This window comes from Lates calcarifer, linkage group LG4 (assembly GCF_001640805.2).
Source record: "Lates calcarifer isolate ASB-BC8 linkage group LG4, TLL_Latcal_v3, whole genome shotgun sequence".
In the NCBI taxonomy this organism is placed as follows: domain Eukaryota; kingdom Metazoa; phylum Chordata; class Actinopteri; family Centropomidae; genus Lates; species Lates calcarifer.
Window position 1 is genome coordinate 983,901 of NC_066836.1, and position 20,038 is coordinate 1,003,938.

The 20,038-nt window shown below is 43.2% G+C and overlaps 1 protein-coding gene across 17 annotated transcripts in view; it reads right to left on the reverse strand.

Annotated features, from left to right (window-relative positions):
• Nucleotides 1-2,026: 2,026 nt before the first annotated feature.
• Nucleotides 2,027-20,038, reverse strand: part of dlg1b (discs large MAGUK scaffold protein 1b) — an 85,635-nt gene continuing 67,623 nt past the window's right edge. For 9 of the 17 annotated variants that reach the window (XM_018689756.2, XM_051070214.1, XM_018689766.2 and 6 more), the window contains 19 exons: nucleotides 19,180-19,230; nucleotides 18,395-18,519; nucleotides 17,332-17,501; nucleotides 16,876-17,012; nucleotides 15,982-16,126; nucleotides 14,025-14,154; nucleotides 13,106-13,262; nucleotides 12,594-12,696; nucleotides 12,390-12,504; nucleotides 11,921-12,097; nucleotides 11,355-11,421; nucleotides 9,229-9,328; nucleotides 6,937-6,978; nucleotides 4,934-4,984; nucleotides 4,755-4,856; nucleotides 4,497-4,669; nucleotides 4,305-4,414; nucleotides 4,106-4,197; nucleotides 2,027-3,785 (listed from right to left, as the gene is read on the reverse strand). In XM_018689756.2, coding sequence (XP_018545272.1) covers nucleotides 3,679-3,785; nucleotides 4,106-4,197; nucleotides 4,305-4,414; nucleotides 4,497-4,669; nucleotides 4,755-4,856; nucleotides 4,934-4,984; nucleotides 6,937-6,978; nucleotides 9,229-9,328; nucleotides 11,355-11,421; nucleotides 11,921-12,097; nucleotides 12,390-12,504; nucleotides 12,594-12,696; nucleotides 13,106-13,262; nucleotides 14,025-14,154; nucleotides 15,982-16,126; nucleotides 16,876-17,012; nucleotides 17,332-17,501; nucleotides 18,395-18,519; nucleotides 19,180-19,230 — 2,154 coding nt within the window. In that variant the 3' untranslated portion in view covers nucleotides 2,027-3,678. Of the gene's footprint in view, nucleotides 3,786-4,105; nucleotides 4,198-4,304; nucleotides 4,415-4,496; nucleotides 4,670-4,754; nucleotides 4,857-4,933; nucleotides 4,985-6,936; nucleotides 6,979-8,838; nucleotides 8,873-9,228; nucleotides 9,329-11,354; nucleotides 11,422-11,920; nucleotides 12,098-12,389; nucleotides 12,505-12,593; nucleotides 12,697-13,105; nucleotides 13,263-14,024; nucleotides 14,155-15,981; nucleotides 16,127-16,875; nucleotides 17,013-17,331; nucleotides 17,502-18,394; nucleotides 18,520-19,179; nucleotides 19,231-20,038 lie in introns of all 17 variants that reach the window. The other 8 variants (XM_051070218.1, XM_018689769.2, XM_018689765.2 and 5 more) reach the window with 3 other exon arrangements.

Here is a 20,038-nt window from a genome sequence, read left to right on the forward strand (position 1 = left end):
GTGGTCAAAAATGTGACTAAAATGTCATAGTATAGCATGTGGTCAGAAAATGTGGACATAAAAATGTCATAGTATAGCATGTGGTCAAAAATGTAAAAAAAATGTCATAGTATAGCATGTGGTCAAAAATGTGACTCATAGTATAGCATGTGGTCAAAAATGTGGAAAAAAATGTCATAGTATAGCATGTGGTCAAAAATGTGACTAAAATGTCATAGTATAGCATGTGGTCAAAAATGTCAAAAATGTCATAGTATAGCATGTGGTCAAAAATGTGACTAAAATGTCATAGTATAGCATGTGGTCAAAAATGTGACTAAAATGTCATAGTATGGCATGTGGTCAAAAATGTGACTAAAATGTCATAGTATAGCATGTGGTCAGAAATGTGACTAAAATGTCATAGTATAGCATGTGGTCAAAAATGTCATAAAAATGTCATAGTATAGCATGTGGTCAAAAATGTCATAAAAATGTCATAGTGTAGCATGTGGTCAAAAATTGCAGAAAAATGTCATAGTATAGCATGTGGTCAAAAATGCGACTAAAATGTCATAGTATAGCATGTGGTCAAAATGTATAAAAAATGTCATAAAAATGTCATAGTATAGCATGTGGTTCAAAAATGTCATAAAAATGTCATAGTATAGCATGTGGTCAAAAATGTGACTAAAATATCATAGTATAGCATGTGGTCAAAAATGTGGAAAAAAATGTCATAGTATAGCATGTGGTCAAAAATGTGACTAAAATGTCATAATATAGCATGTGGTCAAAAATGTGACTAAAATGTCATAGTATAACATGTGGTCAAAAATGTGACTAAAATGTCATAGTATAGCATGTGGTCAAAAATGTCAAAAATGTCATAGTATAGCATGTGGTCAAAAATGTCAAAAATGTCATAGTATAGCATGTGGTCAAAAATCTCATAAAAATGTCATAGTATAGCATGTGGTCAAAAATGTCATAAAAATGTCATAGTATAGCATGTGGTCAAAAATGTGACTAAAATGTCATAGTATGGCATGTGGTCAAAAATGTGACTAAAATGTCATAGTATAGCATGTGGTCAAAAATGTCAAAAATGTCATAGTATAGCATGTGGTCAAAAATTGCAGAAAAATGTCATAGTATAGCATGTGGTCAAAAATGCGACTAAAATGTCATAGTATAGCATGTGGTTAAAAATGTCATAAAAATGTCATAGTATAGCATGTGGTCAAAAATGTGACTAAAATATCATAGTATAGCATGTGGTCAAAAATGTGACTAAAATGTCATAGTATAGCATGTGGTCAAAAATGTGACTAAAATATCATAGTATAGCATGTGGTCAAAAATGTGACTAAAATGTCATAGTATAGCATGTGGTCAAAAATGTGGAAAAAAATGTCATAGTATAGCATGTGGTCAAAAATTGCAGAAAAATGTCATAGTATAGCATGTGGTCAAAAATGTGACTAAAATGTCAGGGTAAAAATGTAACCACCACTCTGTGGTTATTGAGTGTTACTGTGTGGTACTTTTGCTTCAGTAGAGTATCTGATTACTTTTTCCTCCACTGAAGTCACACAGTCAGAAGGGGCAGGAGCCTATCTCAGCTGTCATTGGGCGAAAGGTGGGGTACACCCTGTACAGAACGCCATCGCAGGGCCAACACATACAAACAAGCATTCACACATTCACACCTACAGGCAAATTAGAGTTATCAATTAAACCTAAGCTGCATGTGTTTGAACTGTGGGAGGAAGCTGGAGAACCTGGAGAGAACCCACACAGGCACGAGGAGAATATGTAAACTCCATACAGAAAAGCCCCGGGCTCCTGTGTTCTGCTCAGTAAAAGTCCTGTTTTTGTCAATGGAGTCTGGTAGTGATATATAGAGATGTTTCTGGTTAAACTAAAGGATCTTCCTCTTTAATAAAAAGCTCTGTCTCTGTAGGAATCCTGTCATGATGCTGTCAGACTCTGAGAAGAACAATCTGAGTCTGTATGAAGAAAAAGAAGAAGAGAGGTGAAGCACTTTATGTTTTCTTGTTAAGTTTTTATTATGCTTAAAAAAGAAAATTAAAAGACAGAGGAGGTGGTGATCAAAGAAAAAGAAAAAATATATATTCATATTCAAATATCTTTATACTTTTCTATTCATATATGATTAACAATGCAAAGAAAATAATTCCCGTAGTAGTAGTGCTTAAGTAAAGTTCAATATAGACTTTTATTATAACAAAATAGGCAGTTTACCGAGGGTTAAATATCTGTCAAAATCTCATTGTACAATAATCGTCTGCATGTTTTGGACACACCTGCGGTCACCTGGAGGTGGCAGCTCGTCTCCAGGTACACCCACACAAATCACATGATCGACATCATTTCCATGGTAAGACACTGACAACGCTGACGGACGTCGACTGGGGCGTCTGCTGGGTTCGAGCTCACGTCACAGAGGGAACTACTCCAAATGAATCCTCCGAAAAAAATAAGAAATAAATTATCTTGGGAAAAAGTTAAAAATCTCTGTCTGAGTTTTTAAAGTTTCACTCTCTAAAAAAATCTTTTTTTATTCCTGTAATTCTGAGATAATTTGACTTCAGTTGTTCAGTTCTGAGATAATTTTCCCATAAAGTTTTGAATCATGAAATAAAGATCTGGAAATTCTGAGATTCATTTTTTGTGATTTTAAGATTACGGATTAAGGTAATTATGAGAAAATTATCTAAATTATTTTTTTCCAAGTTTTGTCTTTAAGCTTTAACCCTATAATTTAAATTTTCTTGTTAATAGAAGAAATGTTCTTAGTTATATTTTCCTCAGAATTTTGTGTTTTCTCATTTTTATCATATTCTGTATTTTCTGTATTTTTTTTCTTTGTAGTAGAAAAGAGATCAGGGAGTGATTTTCAAAATGAATTAATCTTAATAAACTGATTTTACTTTGTTAATTCTTTAAAATCAGTTTCCTTGTGAAAAAAATGCGCAGTGCCCTCTGGTGGTGGAGCGTGAACCCTGCAGAGCATCCTGGAAAACATCCAGCAGCAGCGAGGAGCAAAAAAATTCAAATAAAACTAAACATCAATCGACTCAAGTGTAAAAAAGAAAAAAGAGAAAGATGAAATGATGCAGAACAGAGAAGAGAGGCTGTGATGTCAGACGCTGAGGTGAAGGGGCTGATGGGAAATAAACGGGGGGATTAACTAACATGCTGTTAAAGCTCAAACGTGCAAAGTTTTGCTTTTTGTGTCTCCATCTTCCTCCGGACGCTGCCTGAGACTGAAACTCTGTCCATCCGCCTGACAAGACAAAAAAAGGGGGAAAAACCCACGAACAAAAAAAACAAAAACCAAAAAAAAAAAGGATTAAATCTGCTTCGTACGTTTCTTCTCGTCACTTTCATGGACTCGTCTTCTCCTCCTCTGAAGTTTTCCTCCCTTAAACATTAAGGAGCCGTACCGTGCCAAGTGTGATGCCATCATACTTCCTGTGTGCTTTACTCTGCTGGTCGTTAAACCCACTGTGGAGTCTGATTCAGGAAAAAAATACAGCCGCCGCGTCGTGTCGGAGATCGGGAGAGTGGTGAGGAGGGTGAGGAGGGAAGGCTGCCGTCTTCATGTCGACTTTTCTTTTCAAAATAAGACAAACTGAATCTAAAGAGGAGGAGGAGGAGGAGCAGTGATCTTCATAACTTCTCCTTCGACTGAACCCAGATGAATGGACCCGACTGCTCCTCGATGATCTGCTTCACCTGGTCGTAGATCTCCTCCAGAGTGTCGCCCTGCACGATGGCTGCACAGAAACAAACACAGAGAAAACAAACACAAGTTAATGACGAAACACAATGTGAAAATATCAGCATAAAGTGTTTTCAGTTGAACTCTTTTCTGTCTCTTATCTTTTTGAAAAAGTTGTTTGTAAAAGCATGGATTGTAAATGGAGGTTCTTAAATTACCTTTAATGTCAAAGACTGATGAACTTACAGAGTGCTGAGGCCAAATCAGATATAGGTTTTGCTTGTTATAGATGCAGTCTCTGAACTTGTATATCAGATATCCACCAATGAAATAGAGTTTGTGGCTGAATAGAAAACCTTTGAGGCGCCGCCTCACCTGTGAAATGTTCGGTGAACTCCTGCTCCAGCTTGGTGGCTCTGTCGAAGGTTTTTCTTCCCTGCTCCTCTGTCAGACGTTTGTTCATCTCCCTGCAGAAGAAAACAGTTTCACTGATGGTCCAGAGTTCAGAGGTCGCTGACCCTGGTTCTGCCTGTAAAGATGAGGTTTGTGATTGTTTGTGATTGATCAGACTCACATGATGTTCTCCACAGATTTGGGTTTGATGAAGATGGCGATGGGGTGGAGCTGAGCCAGCTGGAGTCTTTTGATGGCGTTCCCCGACACGTCCAGGATACAGTGTTTACCCTGAGGAAGGAGGACGAACATGTCGTCAGTATTCAACACAAGTAACGTCCTCATCAACATGTCAGCGAGCAGGCGTCCGTACCTTCTCGGCCACCTCTCGGACCGACTGGACGCTGGTACCGTACAGGTGGTTGTTGTACTGTCCTGCCTCGATGAACTTGTGGTCCTGGATGTCTTTTTCCATCTGCTCTCTGGACACCACGAAGTGATAATCTCTGCCGTCCACCTCGTAGTCCCGCTTCGGCCGGGTCGTATCTGACGGAGGGAGAGAGGCGAGAAAACGTTAACGTTTCTATTTCTGTCTGGATTTTTTCGTGAGGAACACTGAAGGTCGACTTACGCGGGACACAGGATCCGAATTTATCGGGGAACTCGGAGATCAGGTCGTCGTTGATCCGATCCTTCATGGGGCCGAGAATGATGACGGGACGGGTGTAGTTCACTGTCGGAGACGAACAGAGAACATCAGTACCAACAAACGACCGCCTTAACTTTCTTTCGCCTAGGTGAATGTTTTACCTTCCTGCTGAATGACGGGTTCATACGACAAAACATACTCCTCCTGTCCACCTGGAAACACAACAAACACAGAGGACGGTTAGTCTGAAGAAGAGTTTAACAAAGTCAGCAGCGTTAACAGGAGTTAAACTGAGAGAGGGAAGAAGGCTGAGAGGAGGAGAGATGAAGTGAAGGTGAAGGACAAGGTGGAAAAGATGAGATTTATTGGATGTTTCTGCTGCTATTTAATGTAGAAAACCATTAAATCATAAAATAAATATCAATAAATTCATGTAAACGTGAAGTCTGGTTTCTTTAATCAGGTTCAGAGATGACGAGAAACAGATGGAGTGAAGATTTGAAAGAATGAAATGAGATGGAATATTAGCCTCTGAGTCTGTTTTCACCCAATCAACAAAAACTGATCATTAAATCTGAAATCATCGTCCTGACTAAACGGAGCTCAAGTCTGGTCGCAATAATAAAAAAATATATAAATGAAATCAACTCATTGCTGCACAAATACACAACAAACCAGTGGATTTAAATTCTTTTAAATCTGCTGAACATTTACATCATCACATCAGTTTTTAGGCTCATTTCATTGGTTTCACTTGTTTCCAGTGAAAATAAAGAGATGAAGAGATTTGAAAACTTGCTGCAGAGAGAGATGGTCCATCACTGTCTTCATGTACAGGGAGGCAGAGACTCTTCAAAACTCCGGTCAATTCATACCAATTCAATTCTAAAATTTGCCTTTAAAGTTTCACAGATTTTTGCTGCAAAGGCTCAGGGAAGTTTGACTCTGAGCTCCGTCTGCAGACGTTCTGAGAGCCCGTAAATATGCACTTTGTAGAGTAGTTTAAACACAATAATTGTTTTAATGTTAAAGAACTTTTGTGGGGGAAATCACAAAAACACAAAAAACACTGAGGAAGCAGCAAAGAACAAGTTCACAAGCAGAAAGCAGAACTAGAATCACTGCAGCATCCAAAGAGTTCAGTTATACTTTATTATGTGTGTCAATTATTGAATTACCTTAACCTTAACCTTTGACCACCAAAACCTAATCAGTTCATCTTTGAGTCCAAGTGAATGTTTGAGAAGAGTTAAGAGTTAAGAGAAATTGCCTGAAGATGTTACTGAGATATCTTATCGTCTTAAAAATGGGATGAATGGACAGAAGGTAACACAAAACAACAAAGTTCTGTGTTTAGATGAAACATAACAAACATAGTGCCTCTTAAGAAGCTTTCACATCCAGTGATTCAAGGTGGTGGTACACCTGTGTGTACCGTGCCACCTGGTGGCACAGTACACAGAGAGAAGGTGGTTTGCAGTATAGTTCATGTGTACTCAGTCTCTACCATTCAGAACTATTTGACCGTCCTGATCAAACACAGCCACCAAAGGATCTCTCCGGCCTGATGAAGAACTTAAATGCAAACAGTCACAGTGGGCACTGCGCACAGAAATTTATAGAGTAAATTTGGGGCTGGGATCTTGCAAATGTTGCGTAGAAAAGTGGACTCTCTTTGTTTATTTGCAGATCACAAACCAACGCAGACGTACTCAGGTACTAATGTAACAGCTGAGCGGCGCGGTACGAAGGAATTGAACATCGACCGTGAAGGATCCTCTCTCTCTGCAGTTTGATTCTCACAGAAATAAACTGAAGCCTGTGACGTCTGTAAAAACTGATGGGTGACTGAAGCAGTGATCAACACACACACACACACACACACACACTAAAACACACACTCAGAACCACACACACACTCTTCATCTCATGCAGTGTTCAGGAGCTTTGATGCAAACAGCCGGACAGCGTTAGCAGGGAGGTAAACTGCGTCAGGTCATGCTGTTATCGGCCAATCGGCAGCTTGTGCTCATTAATCAGTGAGGGAGTTAGCGGTTAGCGGGCTCAGTCAGAGGTCAGAGGTCACACTGGTCGTTAGTGTTTCCTGTGAATCGTCGGGGGTGAAGCAGGCAGCGTCAGTCGACGGCAGAGTGTCGGGACTTACGGTAGCTACTCTCACTATCGCTGGCGTTAGACGTCACATGTTCTGCAATCACAACAAAACACAGGACACGCCGAGGTCAGCCGGGAGCATCGCTTTCCCATGATGCTTTGCCCAGAGTCATGATCAAACAGACGACTCGAGGTGTTTGAGTCCAACAGCACAAATATTCAGTCTCATGACATTTTCAGTTCAAACAGGAAACAAACTCCAGCACAGAACAAACAAAGGTGTTTACAAATCCAAAACTTTCCAAAACTGTCCCATGACTTTAAACCACAATTTAATAACTGCATCAATTCCACATCCTACTGTGTGAGAAAAATTATCTGTTTTAATCTGAATTTTAACTAGACACAGATTCAGTTGAAATCTTTATGTAAAAAAAGGCCTGTACCACAAAGAGAGTTTAGCCTGCTCTGGTTTAACTCGGGGAGATTTGTCATATGTTCCCTGGATTCTTGATTTGTAACATGAGATGTAAGGACTCTAAAATATAAACTATTAGGATACTTGGATTATTATCAAATAATGAAAATGACCTGTTACTCAGGCTGCATGTGTATAAGTGTAATGCTGTTAAATATTAACTTAATTTTAACAGTAATTTCAGCTGCTCATTGATAATACACAACACTAATGATGCTGCCATATTCTGTCTGTTTATTTTGCTGTCTAAACTCTGTGAGAAAAAATGTTGCAAATTAAAATAACTGAAAATGGAAACTGAATAACTGAAGCATAAAAAAACATGATCCTTCTATCTTCATATCTCCTCCTTTTAGGAAAGGGAGAACGCAAAGACATTAATTTGAAAGAAATAAAAAGTTTGGTTTGGTTTTTCCAGATTTTTCTGAGTTAACCACCAACATAAACTGCTCAGAGCAGTTTAGAGAGGCAGCGTAAATCACCATGGCAGCAGACCTCAGGTAAAACCTATCCACCTTTAGTAGTACAGGTTGATCAGGAAGTTACACCTGAAGTTACTCTGATTAGACAGTAACCTCACTTGGTAGCACAGGCCTGTGTTCATACAATCATGAGATGATTCCAGTAAAAGTCAATCTCTGAGCTCCATAGACAAAAAAGTGCAGAAATATCAGCTCGTTTATTTCACTTTATCTGGAGTAAAATAGAAAATAAAACTGAACTGACTTTGTCTCTCTGAGCGACATGAAGTCAAAATATTTATCTAAACCTCCTGGAAATTCAGCTGTTTCCTCCTTAAAGGAAAAGAAAAGTAAAACCTCTGTGACGTGGATCCAGGTGTGATGGCGTACCTGAGCAGAGAACAGAAAACTCAGGAAGAACTGATGAATGTGTGATTTTTGTGTGACAGAGTAAAGAGATGGAGATCAGCTCTGGACGATCCTCGATGGTGGTCGTGGTGAGGAAGAGGAAGGTGGAGGGAAAGGAGAGGGAAGGAGGGGGAGGGTTTACCTGTTACCTGTCCACCAGGAACCAACCTCAGCTTCTTCTATCTTTTAGGAAAATAACAGACAATTTCAGGTCGTAATTACACCTGATTTTACAATTGTTATTGTTTTTTCAGGGTAAACACTTGTACCAGTACCAGACTCCATTAACAAAAACAGAAATTTTACAGAGCACAACACAGGAGCGTCTGCCTCCATCAGTTAGTGTGTTTGTTTTACTGTGTGGTACTTTTACTCCAGTAAAGTATCTGATTACTTCTGAAAGTCTCACAGTAACACAGACACACTAACAGATGGAGGCAGTGGTATTCCAGCAGCTCCTGGTTAAATCCCTGTTTGTGTCAGTGGAGTCTGGTAGAGATGTGTAGTGATGTTTCTGGTGGATTCTGGTGGAGATCAAGAGGCTGACAGAAGTTTTTGTGTGGGGGGAGGAGGGGGTGAGGTGGAGGTGGGGGGGGGGGTCACTTACTGTGGCCTTTTGACAGCATGTCGTCACTGTTGTCCTGAGGTCAGCGGAGCCGAGTGAACAACGAGGAGAAAACAACCACAGAGACACAGAGTTACTGAGTTTACAGCGACAAGACAGAGAGAGCAGAGGGAACGCAGCCGGTTGGCAGGGCTGCAGGGCAGGCGGCCATTTTACCTCCACAGAGGAGGAGGGACTCTGCCCTCACAGCTGAGGTGTTTTCAGTGACAGATTTCTGAAAACCAGGAAGTGTTTGGTCTTTTTGGTGCTGTAGTTTCGTAGCCAGGCCCTGTTGCCATGACAACCAGTGCGCTTGCAGCACGCCGCCACCAGCTGACCTCTCTTCCTGTCGCCGACCAGACTAACCCCCCCACCCATCGCGCTGGTACTTACGGTCGACATCGCTGGTCTCCTGTTCGCTCGCCTCTTTGCTCTTGTAGAACGGAAACTTTCGGGAAAAGAGGTTCTTTTTACGCTTGTCATTGAGAGACTGCTGAGGAGGAAAAGGAGGAGGAGGAGGAGGAGGAGGAGGAGGAGGGGTGATGGAATTACAAAAAAAGAGGAGGAAGAAGGGGAGATGGAGGGGGGAGTCTGATGTCGGTTTGGACAGAATGAGACTCTTCTGTCTGAGTCTGTGGCCGGCTAACAGCTAACAGCTAATAGCTAACAGTTAAAACAGCTAACAGCTAATAGCTAACAGTTAAAACAGCTAACAGCTAATAGCTAACAGTTAATAGCTAACAGTTAACAGCTTTAACAACTAACAGCTAATAGCTAACAGTTAAAACAGCCAACAGCTAATAGCTAACAGTTAAAACAGCTAACAGCTAACAGCTAACAGTTAATAGCTAACAGTTAACAGCGTTAACAACTAACAGCTAACAGCTAATAGCTAACAGTTATAGCAGCTAATAGCTAACAGCTATAACAGCTAACAGTGTCAGCAGAGATATTTAAACTAAAATACGACTAAAACTGAACTGAAAAAATAGAAATAAATAGCTAATAAATGAATTTAATAGACAAGAGAGGAGCTGATCATAAAGCGGTTTAGATGATAATGTGATTTATTTGTGTCAGGTATCACCTGACCATACTCAGGAGTAAAACTTCTGTATATTTTATTTTACACTGCTGTGAATGTTTCTGTCCACTGAAGCTGGTCTAACCCACAGAGTCAGACATCTGCTGCTTTGTTTCTCAACTGTATTTAATATCATGTGTAACACAAACTGAGTGTGACTTTAACACAGCGACAGTGAAGGCATCACTCAGGAGCAGGAGGAACTGAACATGCAGACGATAACATGCAGAGGCACCGGTTTTTATCCACTGTCGAAAAAGTTCCTATCAAAGCTCTTTGCCACTGAGAGGAGACACGACCGGCAGGAATCAAACTACAAACCCTGGTGTGATTTTAGACACTAAACTATCCAGTAAAAGCTTTTATATGATGGTTAGAGTCAGAGAGGATTGTTACAGCCCTCTCTTTTATCTCTGTGTTTGGTCCCCTCCACCTCCTGAGGAAAATCTTTTATTCTGAAACTGAAACTTTTATTCTGAAAACACCCGAAGACTTCCTGAACAAAACAGGAAATGAGCTGCAAAATCAAGACTAAGAGCTAAAAGAAGCTAAAAGCTGTGCATTCTCTGTGTTCACAACTACCAGAAACACCTTTGATTTTACAGCCAGTCATATGATCAACTATTGATTACAGTATTGATTAGCGCAGCTGTAAGTCAGACTCTCTCCCTGAGCTGCATCATCAAATCAAAACTTTATTGATCTTTTAAATAAAACTTTATCTTGGCAGGATTCATTAACAGGGAACAGGACTCATTAGATCACATGCTGCACTTTAGCGTTATTCAGCGAGGGGGGGGTGAGAGGGGTGAGAGGGGTGAGTGGTGAGGGGGAGGAAGGTTTCTATGAACAGCAGACAGTCAGACATCAATGTCAAGCGTTTCTCCCTCAATGAGGAGGGAGGAGGGGGAGGAGGGGGAGTCATGCATGTTGTTGTTGTTGTTTTCTTTTCTCCCTCCTCCTGGTGTGTTAGGGGGCGGGTTGACGGCGGTGGCGGTGCTGGGCGAGGTGTTTTTCTTTTTTTCTGTTTTTGGCGACGCGTGTTAAAGCGACACACGGTTTTAAAAGGAGGAGGTGCTGGAGGAGGGAGGAGGGGGGAGGAGGGGGGAGGCTGCTGCGGTTCGGCTGCTGAGAGACGTTCGAGCGGTGAAGAAGAGAGACGCCTCAGAGACCGACAACATGCTGTTAACTGTGGCGAGCTGGTTTTAAACATTAGTCAAACATTAGTAGGTGGAGGTCAGGTGGCTGCGGCTCAAACACAAACAGTCAAATTCACCTCAGACTAACGTCATGTAAACGTTTACATCAGTCGTTACAGACGCTGCTTCAAAGCTAAAAACATGAACTGTAGCTTAGAGATGACTGTAAATAACAAATGTTCTATAAAACTATAAAACCTTAACGTCCTCCATCACTGCTGAGGTCAAACACTCACCCCTCGGTCTCGAGACTTGGCGTTGAACTTCACCGTCTTTAATCTCGCTCTCTCCTTCTTCTCCACCCTGTGGTCAAAGAGGAGAGGAGGTCAAAGGTCAGCTTCTTTATCATCACAGATGTTTATACAGAGCTGCAGGACTGATCCTCCAACCAGGAAGTCAGTTAGCATGTTAGCATGTTAGCTCTTCCTGTTGTCAGTGTGTTTCTGGTTAAATGTCTGAAATAAGGTCTGTGGTTTTAACACAAGCTCAAGACATTTTCAGGTTTTATTCTCCGACATAAAATGGGTCAGTAAATCCCCCACTCCTGATGTTTGAAGCTTTTACGTGTCTTAAAAAAGGCGGTTGCTAACGAGTGTCTAAATGAGACTACAGAGGTTGTCGGGGACGTTAACATGAAAACCCATCTACTCACCAGTCCACCTTTACAGCCTCGTTGTGTTTCTACTCACGCTCTTTCAAACTCTCACTAACTTTCTAAGAAGAAAGGCTTTTGTTGAAGAGCTCAGAGCTAAATGAAATGACCAGTTGGAAGCTTAGTGGTGGAGACGTTGACGTTACTGACCGTCTCTTGCTGGGGATGACTCCCACCTCCTCCACCTCCCCCTGAGCCGTCAGCTGTCGGGCCTGCCACCACTCGTCATCAGAGGCGTTCACCACGTGGAGGATGTCTCCAAACTTAAAGTTCAGTCCCTGACTGGGAAGACCCGAGTCTCTGGTCTTATCGTAGTCAAACAGAGCTCTGCAAAACACACACACACACACACACACATACACACACACACACACACACACACACACACACACACACACACACACACGATTCATTAAAAACTTCTACTTAACACTTAAAACTTAACTTATTTTTAGAATCTCACGTTAACACCATGAGATTTATTTAAACAAATAAATATATAAAAACAGTATCAGTTCAGGGTTAATTAATTATTATATTAATTATGTGTCTGTATTTAAGTCTTGACTTTAATCTCTAACTTTAATTGTGACGTCACACAGGTGAGTTGTGGTCTCACCTGACGTACAGCGACCTCTTCTGACTCGTGCGCAGAGACCCAGATCCAGAGCTGATGCTGCTGTTCATCATCTGCTCCCTCAGGTCGTGGATCTTCGCCTCGAACCGACTGTACTCTGAACAAAGAGACAAAGGTCAGGGGTCATTGTTTCAAGGACTTCATCTCGGCTGTGGAGGTCCCTGCAGGTGTGTGCAGGTGTCTCACCCTCTGGTCTGTAGTGGGCGATGATGGTGACTGTCTGCCCGGCGTTCTTCAGGGCGGCGGCGGCCTGTTCGTGCGTCGCGTTGCGGAGGTCGACACCGTTCACCTGAGAACACGACACAACCAGCAACGTTTCACCTCAGTGTGTTTCAACTGTCCAGAAACATCACTGTGAATCAGTACCAGACTCCATTGACAAAAACAGGGATTTTACTGAGTAGAGCACAGGAGCTGCTGGAATATTACATGTTAGTTAGTTTGTGTTACTGTGACTTTCAGTGGTGGAAGAAGTAATCAGATACTTTACTGCAGTAAAAGTACCACACAGTAGCACAGACACAGTAACAGATGGAGGAGGTGGTATTCCAGTTCTGCTCTGTTAAATCCCTGTTTTTGTCAATGGAGTCTGGTAGAGATATATAGAGATGTTTCTGGTTAAACTAAAGGATCTGACTCTTTAATAAACAGCTCTGTCTCTGTAGGAATCCTGTCATCATGGTAGAATATCTACGTACAGAGACGAGTCTGTCTCCTTTCCTCAGCTCTCCACAGAGGTCGGCTGGTCCTCCAGCCAGGATGAAGGAGATGAAGATGCCCTCTCCGTCCTCCCCGCCCACGATGTTGAAGCCCAGTCCTGTTGCTCCTCTGTGCAGCACCACCTTCCTGGGCTCCCTGTTGGACCACACAGCAGCTGTCAATCACCCTGAAGTCACATGACCTCTCACAGAGGACACAGGTAAAGGTAACACTGACCTTCCCTGTCCTCCGACTAAAACCATGAATTAAATCAGAAATGACTCATAACGACGAGACGTTGTTCTCTCAGACAAACAACATGAGTGTGGGTGTGAACGTTCATTTTAAAATCCACAGTGTGAAAACTTTCATTGTGTTTCTCTTATTCAGTGCAGAACAAACAGGAAGTCAGTTGGTGCTGTGTGTATTTGCAGGTTTGAACCAGTAGAGGGCAGAGCAGACAAAACAGGGACACATTTAACCCTCTGCTAAACATTCAGGCACAAAACATGATTTACAGTTTGTATCAGATCAGAAGCTAAGGTTCTATCAACCATAGCTTTAATCAATACCAGACTCCACTGACAAAGACAGGGATTTAACAGAGCAGAGCACAGGAGCTGCTGGAATACTAAATGTTAGTGTGTCTGTGTTACTGTGTGGTACTTTGACTTCAGTAAAGTATCTGATTACTTCTTCCACCACTGAAAGTCACAGTAACACAGACACACTAACAGATGGAGGCAGTGGTATTCCAGCAGCTCCTGGTTAAATCCCTGTTTTTCTCTATGGAGTCTGGTAGAGATATATAGAAATGTTTCAGGTCTCAATAAAAGTTTGTCTGTAGTTTAACTCTTTGAATAACAGTGTTTTACAGAGTGTGTTTTACAGAGTGTGTAGTTGTGTTGCTGTCCTCACCGGGTGACATCGTTGTCTCCCAGCATGCTCTTCGGGGTCGGGGAGTAGCGTCCCGAGGAGGCCGGCGGGGGCAGAGGCTGACCGAGGAAGCTGGGGGGGCTGATATGGTTCTCCATGTGCTGGGAGTACGCTGGAACACAGACAGACACACAGACAGGTGTGGGTTAGACTCTCCACCTGACGACCTGCTCAGACTCCTCCCCCACGCTCACCTGTCGGGCTCCTGCGTCTGATTGGACGAGGTCAAGAGCCGCCGAGGGGCAGTCGTTAAACTAAACCAGGGAGGGAGAAACTTCTCTATGATCTGATCCCACTCTGTTTGACTGGTGTGGATGATGACCGGAGCAGAGGATCATGGGAAGGCAGCCGAGCCGCCGCCATCATCACCAGTCTCTCTGCTGTGGTGCACTTAACTGAATTATTTCTCATTCGTTAGCTCAGATCTTTGCTGTCCACTGTGGCAGGACATCATTATACATAATGCCTCCCTCCTCCCCCTCCTCCCCCCTCCTCCCCCTCCCTCACTGGTTAAGTGTACTGCAGTGTGGTGGATTAGCTCGGCTACAGTGACAGCAGCTCGTGATGCAGCTCGTCGCTCGCTGATTGGATTTGCTGCTCGTCCTTCACGCGTCTCAGCCTAAACATCAGGAGGGGGAGGGGGGATAACAGAGGTTATAGTGGGGGGAGCTCAGGGGGCGATAACATGGTGTCTGAAGGGACCAGTGTTTGACTTTGGACGAGTGAGATGTAGTCTGTAGTCTCATTTAGACACTCGTTAGCAACCGCCTTTTTTAAGACACGGAAAAGCTTCAAACATCAGGAGTGGGGGATTTACTGACCCATTTTATGTCGGAGAATAAAACCTGAAAATGTCTTGAGCTTGTGTTAAAACCACAGACCTTATTTCAGACATTTAACCAGAAACACACTGACAACAGGAAGAGCTAACATGCTAACATGCTAACTGACTTCCTGCTACAGACGTCTCCTCTGCTTCAGTCTCTTTCTACAGCTGCTCTCAGATTGTTTTCAGCTCCATGTTAAGATTGTTATAATCTCCATGGCAGGAGACCAACACAGACTGTGGACTGCTGCTGATACCAAACTCTAACGTCTTCACAGTCGTCTGATTAAAGCCTTTCAGCTCCAAACTACAGGAAACAACTGTTCATGTCATCGTCTGGTTCTACTCTCTGAGGGGCTGCTGGAAACTAAAGCCACATGGGCTCATAACACTTAAAAAGGAGTAAAATATCAAATCAGAAGCTAAGCTGGTAATCTTAGCTATATATCTCTACCAGACTCCATTGACAAAAACAGGGATTTAACCAGGAGCTGCTGGAATACCACTGCCTCCATCTGTTAGTGTGTCTGTGTTACTGTGTGACTTTCAGTGGTGGAAGAAGTAATCAGATACTTTACTGCAGTAAAAGTACCACACAGTAACACAGACAGTAACAGATGGAGGCAGTGGTATTCCAGCAGCTCCTGGTTAAATCCCTGTTTTTGTCAATGGAGTCTGGTAGCATGTGGTAGTGACTCTTTAATAAAAAGCTCTGTCTCTGTAGGAATCCTATCCATAATCAATCAATCGATCATTTCCTCCAGCGTCTCCTGGTCAGACCTCATTGGTCCTGGTTCAGTTCGTCCTTCAGTGTCTCCACATTAAGGGGAGTCGTCGGGAACAGATCCAGAGTCCGTGCTCTGAATGTTTCGCCTCGTCTTGACTTTGAAACGTGTTGTTTGACGAATGCCACTGGGAACACCCCCCTCCTCCCCCCTCCCCCCCTGCCCCCCCAATCATCTGCAGTCCCTGATAGATTCAACACTAAGCCCGGGTCAGACGCAGAAAGTCAACCGAGTCAACATCTGAACCAGGACCACAGAGATCCAGCACAGTCCTGGTCTGACCACAGTGAACTCTACGTTAGAGATGATAAAAGCCGTGGTCACTCACAGTTGGTGAGGTCGGGCGGGGCGAAGCTGTCGTTCATGAAGACACTGTTGGGTTTAGCCACTTTCAAGTAGACCACGTCAGGAGTGTTTTTCAAGGCAGTGACGGCGTGTTCGTGGCTCACCTCCTCCAGGCAAGCACTGTTCACCTGGAAACACCGAGGAGACACGTGGAGGGTTAAACACCGAGCCACGAGCGTCTGATGATGCAGCAGCTCACTGTCTCCCTGAAAACTGACTTTAAACCAGTTCTCTCCAGCTCTGGAAACTTAAAATGTGCTGTCATATTAACAAAAAACAATAAATGTCAGGGAGCAGTTCTTAAAGAAAACATTTTAAAACTATAAACAATTGTCCACATTGATGGACGTCCTCTGAAGAACAAACTAACAGAGTAAAATTCCTGTTTTTGTGAATGGAGTCTGGCACAGATATATGTCAGTGTTTGTGGTTAAACAAAAATAGAGAGACAGTCCAGAAACATCACTTTATATCAGCACCAGACTCCATTCACAAAAACAGGAATTTTACAGAGCAGAACACAGGAGCTGCTGGAATACTAAATGTTAGTGTGTCTGTGTTACTGTGTGACTTTCAGTGGTGGAAGAAGTAATCAGATACTTTACTGAAGTAAAAAGTACCACACACTAACAGATGGAGTCAGTGGTATTCCAGCAGCTCCTGTATTCTGCTCTGTAAATTTCCTGTTTTTGTGAATGGAGTCTGGCAGTGATATAAAGTGATGTTTCTAGAAAAAATAACAGAAATACTCTGCAAAACTTAACTACGTCCAAATATCTGGCATTTATACTCAGTTTATAAAGATAAGAGGATCTGGAACCATCACTGTGTATCAGTACCAGACTGTTCTGTCACAGGATGAACATTAGGTCCTTACAGCCAGCAGTTTGTCTCCGATCTGCAGCCTCCCGTCTTTATGTGCAGCCCCCCCTTCAATGATCTTGGTGACATAGATGCTGTTGTCGCCCGGGATGTGCTGGTTCCCGACTCCACCTGCTATACTGAAGCCGAGACCTGCAACGAGACCAGGACCAGGACACGTCAGATCAACCCACGCAGGAACAAACACTGAAAACACGCTGCTACCAGTTTAACGCAGACACAAATCAGGGCACAAAAAGCATATTTCAGGATGTTTCCGTGGAAACCGAGGCTTTGTTCTCGAGCCCGGCTTCTCGTCTGAATAATCATGAGGCCCTGAGGGATTTCACTAAAGCTCCTCAGTGAGCAGAGACGATCCAGCAACACATCAGCACCATGTGTTCACTGCACCGCCTCCATCAGGAGCCACGGAGACGACCGACTGAAACATTCAACCTGAACCGTCCGTTACCTTTGGGTCCTTTCACCAGTTTGATCTCCATCATTTTCTCTGAGACGGGTTTCCTCCGGCGGACGTAGAGTCGGACCAGAGAGCCGGCCTCCTTCAGGGCCTCTACGGCCCGGCTGTGGGTCACGTCTCGAACGTCCACCTCGTTAACTCTCAGGATGACGTCGTTAACCCTGAAACACACACACACACACACACACACACACACAGATTTTTATTGTTTTTATAACTTTAGTGTAAATCTTGATTCACATGTTGTGTTATTCAGTGTCAATTTGCCTCTTTTTACTTAGAAAACAAGTTAATTCATCTCAAACTTCCCAGGATCAACATTTCTGTCACATGGTGTAATGACCACGAGGAAACAAACATTTAAACTTCCTGGATATGAACGTCAGGAGCGATGAACAGGTGTTGTAGTGAGACGTGATAAACGGACCTGCTCTGTGTGACATCAGCGTCATGTGACCTTCACTTTGACCTGAGGCAATAAAAACTATTCAGAGTCTTTCTGCTGCTTTCACTGTGACGAGAGAGAGAGAAGCTGTCTGCAGCTGTTAGCGTTAGCCAGCTAACCAAGCTAACATTAGCACAGGTTAGCACCGGCTGATATCAGCTCTGGTGTTTTTGTTATGAGCCACATCTTCATGTTTCAGCTGAGGGGAGTTCATGGCTCTAACTGGACCTGGTCTCAGACGATGGTCACCAGGTGAGTTAGTCTCTCGTCTCTTGGTGTTTCAGGGTGAAAGTCGCTCGTGTCTGAACTTCCTGTTTCCTCCGACTGTAACTGACCTGAACTCAGACACTCGAGCTTCACTGACGACAAACAGGGTTCAGTTTTAAAGCAACCTGAGAGCCCAGCACCTCTCCTTCATCACCATCATCATCACCTGGATCAGGTGAGTCAGACTGATGCATTATGGATGAAGCAGTGACAGCAGCGGGCTGTGGGGGTTTCTGGGTAAAGACACTGAGGACTTCAGCTCCTTTCATTCGTTAGTTTGATATAAAAACCCATTAAAGCTGCTTCAGCGTTCACTGATCAAACTAACTCTCTGAGCCTCACCTGAGCCGTCCGTCCTGAGCGGCCGCTCCTCCAGGTATGACTTTGGTGATGAAGATGCTGGGGTCTTCACCGATGTGGGGGTTATCTGTGCCGCCGGCGATGCTGAAGCCGAGCCCCGAGTTTCCCTGGAGAACAAACACAGAGCGGTTTTACTACGAACTGGAGAAGCAGAGGAGAAACCTGTTCTGACCCTCGGCCCACCCTGTAGAAATCAGGAAGCTGTAGACGGATACTGTACCACCAGAGCACGGCCAGAATATTCAGACTGTCTGTTTTACATGTGCGAAGAATAATGAACTTTTTACATAAAGAGAAAGTCTCTGTCCACTTAGAAACATAAGAGCCTACAGACAGTAAACAGGCTGTAAACAGGCTGTAAACAGGCTGCAGCTCGGGCAGGACTCATCTGGCAGAGATGGTTTTTATTTACAGCTGAAGAAGCAGCTGAATTAGGACGAGAGATGAAACAATGAGAATAAAAGATTTGACCTGAGGCCGAGTTTAGGATTAAAACACAGCTGCATTAATGTGTCTGTGTTCGTCTGAGTTTCACTCATCGTGTCCTCGTTTCCCTGAAGTATTTGGAAACTTGTGGAATTAAAAATAAAGTCCTGTAGGTTTCAGTTGTGTCCTCAGAGCGTAAAGCAGATAAGTGGAGTGTCAAAGTCAAAGTAACAGTGTGCTGCCAGGAGTGTCTGTTCCTCTGTGCAGGGCTGAACGCTCTGAGTTATGGACTGCAGCTCGTTTATCATGTGGCTCATAAAGACAGCAGGACGATGTCTTACCCTCTCCAGCGTGATCTCCTCGTACTCATAATCAGCCTCCGTCCCGTTCACCTGCACACACACAGATTCACCTGTCAGGTGACTTCAACACATCAACAGGTGAGTAAAGGCAGTAGAGCTGAGGACAGAGTTCACTCTGTGTGTCAGGGTCACTTCACGTGAAACCTTCATGGTTCATGAACTGATCCAGCTGCAGGAAGAAGCTTGTTCAAACCTCCTTTTCTTATTGTCTTAACTCCTCAGTCGTCTGTGAACTGAGCCAACGTCTCCACAGACAATCAGACTCTCAACACCAATTTAACTTAGACTGGTCCGACGCCAGGTACGAGTCCGACGAGGACGGTCGGAGTCACAGGAAACAGGAAGTTACTACCTGACAAAACATCTGCAGCTGAACAAGGTGATTTCAATATTAACTTTGATTTCTGTTGGTCTGTTTACTCTGTCTCTGCCAAGACCAGCTTCAGTATCTTTAACCAGAAACATCTCTATATATCTCTACCAAACTCCACTGACACAAACAGGGATTTAACCAGGAGCTGCTGGAATACCACTGCCTCCATCTGTCAGTGTGTCTGTGTTACTGTGTGGGACTTTTACTGCAGTAAAGTATCTGATTCCTTTTTCTACCTCTGAAAGTCCCACAGTTTAATAAACAGCTCTGTGTAGGAATCATCATGTTGTCAGACGAGTTGAAAACACTTCATGATAGAAGAAGAGGGTTTCTCTCTGTTGCTGCTGTTTCTCAGTCTAAAGTCTTAAATCAACATATTTCTCTGATCCACATGACGAACGTGAGGTTAACAAACAGAATGTAAGTCGATGCCGATCAGAGCAGCTGAAACCCAGTGTTATTACT